Genomic DNA, 4,497 nt, shown 5'->3' on the forward strand with positions numbered 1-4,497 from the left:
ACTTTGAACAGCAAAATCATATAAAAATTTTAATATAATCACAAAATAAAAAAATCAATATTCTATAATGTAAAATGACTATAATGCTATGTGATTGAGTAAATGCTAAAGAATTTTATTATGAAAACAAAAAGGATTTGAGATGTCCTGACATTAAAAGGACAGAGCAACGGACATTAAGTATTAATAAAGAAAATAAATGACTGTTCTAAATTGATGCTCTGAAATCTTGAAAGAATTAATAATACCTTTTCAGAATTAATTAATTATATAAAAATTACTAAAAAGTCAAAACAAATCATCAAGAAATAAAAAATTAAATAAAAGTGAAACTAAAAATTATAAAAATAATTATTACAACTCGTTTAAATGTTGTAAATGTTTTGATGTAATAATTACTAGTTAAGTACTCTCTATGTAAAATAAAAACATTCAAAATTCTTAAAACTCATATATTTAATTAAATGTAAACTCAAAGAGTGAAAACTGAAATTTAATTCAATTTAAATAAATAAGCAAAATACACTAAAAAAAACAAAAAATTTAAATAAAACATATTCAAGTAAATAGAATTAAATGAAAAAAATAAATAAAAATAAATTAATTGTTATTACTGATTAGAGGTAAGCTTATTAAATTATTAAATATTAATTAATAAACAAATCGAAAAGATATAAAATTATTTATTGTTGTTAAATTATTTGTACAAACAAAACATGAAAGTGTGAAAAATTTTTCTGTAGCATAAAAACTGTTCAATATTATTTATTTAAATTATTTGTATTTGTTATTACATTTTAAATATAAATAAACTAAATAAAATTTTAGTTATTAGTTTAAATAAAATAAAATTCTTTGTAATGATATATAATAGATTTTACAAGAAATGAATTTAAACATTATATTTAGATATTAAAAACTAATAAACAAAAATAATGCAAAATTTAAATTTTATACGTAAAACTTCAAAAAAAAATTATATAAAATAAATGAGTGTATATTAATAATTAAATTTGTAAGCATAAAACTATTTAAAAATTAATTAAATAAAGTGTATTATAGAAAAATTATTTTAGTGTTTTTGTTCAATATTTGAAAGTCAAATAAATTAGTTCTGCCGAATGTTACCTAGATATATCCGTTATATCCGAAGATAAAGTATTTAAGTTTCGAAATAAATTTTTATGACCCAAAAAAACTCTGTAAATTAAAAACTATTAACTACAAAATATCTGAACTTGACGTACAACAACAACTCCTCATATAAAGCAAATGTGAAACCCAAGAGCTACAAGTGTTGAATCACTAGAACTCTTTCAACTGTTCATCAACAGCAATAGACTCAATATTGAAAATAAAGAGATTACATAGCTTATGACAAAAGAGTTTAATCAATTATTAAGAAACTACAAATAATTTATGAATGGTGAAGAATTGGTTTTTTCATTATTTAATATTTATTAGCTACAACATTGAATGAAATAATAATCTGAAATATCTTTCTTCACCTCTCGATAACAACATCACATGAAAAATCTTCATAACGAAAAAAAAACAAGTAGAAGTCCTCAAATCTTCAAATATCTTCACCCTCTTACCAAGAGCAATAGACTCAATATAGAAGATGGTAACAAAAGAAGAAAAGAAGCAGATCCTTGAACATGCTATACTACATAATTGCGAGGCTTATGAAAATCAAATTGAAACTATAATTAAACAATTATGAACTTACCAAAACAGCTAATTCTTCTGATATATGAAAATTGTGGTCATACAAGCACATTTGTGCATTGCTCCGATCTGCATGAGATCCAAGTTGACCGTCATTTATTCTACATAACGGTATTGCCTTAGTAATGATTGGTTCATTATACAACATAACAGGGACATAACAACCGTTGATATATATATTAAGACAAATTTACAGAAACTTTTAAAGATTACTTTCAAAAAAATATAGAGAACCATTAAAATATATCCCTTTAATATCCAGACATGCGAATGTTTACCTTATCTTGAAAAACTTTACCCTTTTTTACTCTACAGACTGAAAGGTAAAAGTATTTTATAATACTAATTTAAATCCATTTATCATTATTAATAAAATTAAAATAATATTAAGGCCGATCCTTTTTTTTTTATATTGGATATAAATGAACCGGAGTTGCAGACAGCAATATAGAATGTAGGAGCTGACTGCCAATATCAGTTTTCATAATCCATATAAGTTTTGGCGTAAAGAAAGAACAAGACGTTGAATCTACGTTCCATGTAGTAAAAAAAATGTTGGCAACCTAGTGGGATATTATCCCTTCTTAAAGCTGATACCGACCGCAAAGCTTATGTGATGGGATGTCATAAATTTTCGGCGATTTTTTCAAATACCACTTAACTAACAATATCCCGGTAACAATTATTTTTTTGTAATATATTTATATATGGTAGAAACTTACTGAACTGTTAGTATTTCAAATCACTTTGTATTTTTTTACTTTTTTATTTTGATGCACTTTTAAGATCTATAAATTTTGAAATAGTGAAGATATTTTTAGATATTCCATTCAGTTGTAGTGTTTTCTTGTTTAAGTAATTTCATTACTCATTATATAATTTAAACGACTCTGTTGTTTTGGAGAAAGCTTAAACATATTACTGGTATACTCAATCTCATGCTTAGTGTGTAGAGGAGGCCACAAAGAAGTATATGCAAGAAAACTAAGAAGAAGAAAAAACAATGAATATCATACAATAATCAACACTAACTAAAATCTCACCTATGGAAACGCGCCATTTCAAATGCATTGGGCATTTGTTCCAGAATTTGTTTTATCTCACTTTGGAACTGTTTTTCATACCGTCGCTTCTGTTCTCGAATTCGATTAAGACAGAACAAGTTACTGCATAAAATAAAAAATATCTCTATATACTCATACAAGATAATAAAATATAGAATAATATTTACTAGGGCATAGTCACTTTTGAATAACTTGGGTTACGACTTAGATCCGCTTCGTCATTAAACTTTTGTAGACAGATATCAGAAGGAAATTGTATTAATTCTTCCTCTTTCTCTACTTCTTTTTCCTTACTTATGGACTTATAGTTTACATCCTCCTTTGTGCTACTTCTACGATATTTCAAAAATTTAACTTTTGAAAAGAGGGAACTAAATCGTGACTTTCTGTTGAATTCAAAAGAACTGGTTTCCGTTTGTTTTGATTCAGTTTCATCTGAGCTGCTGAGCATACATTGCATATCAGTGAGTTTAGTCATATACGAAGGGGAAGTAGTCCCTTCTCTTGATTTTTGCATAAGTTTTTCATGTAATTCTACAGTCTCCAATAACTTGGTGTAGCTTGGATCGAAAGCCATATCAAACATTTTGGGACATATCGCCGGCAATTGTTTGTATTCCTTCATCAACTGCAATGCGGCTTTAGTAGGCACAACCCTATTATATGTGGTAACTGAACGCTCACGCGATGAACGCTCACGCGTTGAACGCCTATCCAATGAACTTCTATTCCGTGAACGACGCATTTTGAATTTTGCAAGATTTTCAAATTTTTCAAATTGTTATAAAAGTGCAAAATTTATTACAAAAATTATAAAAGTGCAAAAATCTATAAAAATAAAAAATTACAAACAAAAAAAGATTTCTTTTGATTTTTCAATTAATATTTTGTTGATTCATTTTAATGATGTGCATTAAAAAATAATTTGATTAAGATTTCAATGATTTAGTTTAAAATTTATTGTTATTTATTGTATTATATAGAACCATGGCTAAATGAGATAATACCGGAAGCTTTAACTTTTTATGAAAACCTAATACAGGTATTTACCTAATAAACTTTATCATCACATCACTACTTGACATATAATAACCAGTACGGATGTTTCACATTGTCACATCACATTATTAATTAGATTTTACTAAGTTGAGTGAGTTAGATGTGTTGGAGGGAGGACCAAATCTTCCTCAATGAGCTAAGAAAGCCGTTTTAAATCCACGAATCCTTTTTATAATGGTAGTATAGAGTTATTTATAAAGGTAAGAATCTGACCAATGCTAATGCTAGAAATATTACCGTGTGTGTTGAAGAAGGGGCCCCAGTTGAAGTGTAGCCTAATTTCTAGAAGGGCTTTTATTAAATAATTTGCTTTTTTAAGAAATATATGAATTTTAAAAATTTTAGACATTCTCCAGAAGCATAACAATAAGCTAAGCAGAGCTTTTTACGGTTAGTTCATTTGAAATTAATTTTTGCGTATTTTTCCTAGAACAAACTACTGTCAATAGGACTTTCAAAAAACCCAGTTCTTTCTCGTATCCAAAGCCAGATAGTCAGATAAATTTTATTTGACTGTTTCTTTCTCCTGTAAACTTCCAAAGTTTTTGAAATAAGTCTTCAAAGAAATCTTCAGTTTCTCTAACCACAATTTTGAAATAATATATTAGATTTTTCACAACACTTATATATTATTTATAATTCT

At 26.5% G+C, this 4,497-nt stretch overlaps 1 protein-coding gene across 1 annotated transcript; it reads right to left on the reverse strand.

The window, feature by feature from the left end:
* Nucleotides 1-2,504: 2,504 nt before the first annotated feature.
* LOC119682556 lies at nucleotides 2,505-3,627 on the reverse strand. Its single transcript, XM_038096027.1, has 3 exons — nucleotides 2,963-3,627; nucleotides 2,775-2,897; nucleotides 2,505-2,715 (listed from the first exon to the last, which is right to left on the reverse strand). The coding sequence occupies exons 1-3, from the start codon at nucleotides 3,538-3,540 to the stop codon at nucleotides 2,583-2,585; spliced, it is 834 nt and encodes a 277-aa protein (XP_037951955.1). The 5' UTR covers nucleotides 3,541-3,627; the 3' UTR covers nucleotides 2,505-2,582.
* Between the last annotated feature and the right edge of the window lie 870 nt (nucleotides 3,628-4,497).

The sequence above is a fragment of the Teleopsis dalmanni genome, chromosome 2 (assembly GCF_002237135.1).
Source record: "Teleopsis dalmanni isolate 2A chromosome 2, ASM223713v2, whole genome shotgun sequence".
NCBI classification, from domain to species: Eukaryota; Metazoa; Arthropoda; class Insecta; order Diptera; family Diopsidae; genus Teleopsis; species Teleopsis dalmanni.

What these genes read in the sequence shown, in the direction of transcription:
- LOC119682556 (XM_038096027.1), bottom strand. Translation starts at nt 3,540, where the DNA reads ATGCGTCGTTCACGGAATAGAAGTTCATTGGATAGGCGTTCAACGCGT. An exon ending in TCAAAAGTGACTATGCCCTA is followed by an intron (nt 2,898 to 2,962) that starts GTAAATATTATT and finishes TATTTTATGCAG; the next exon opens with TAACTTGTTCTGTCTTAATC. An exon ending in GAAATGGCGCGTTTCCATAG is followed by an intron (nt 2,716 to 2,774) that starts GTGAGATTTTAG and finishes TCTTCTTCTTAG; the next exon opens with TTTTCTTGCATATACTTCTT.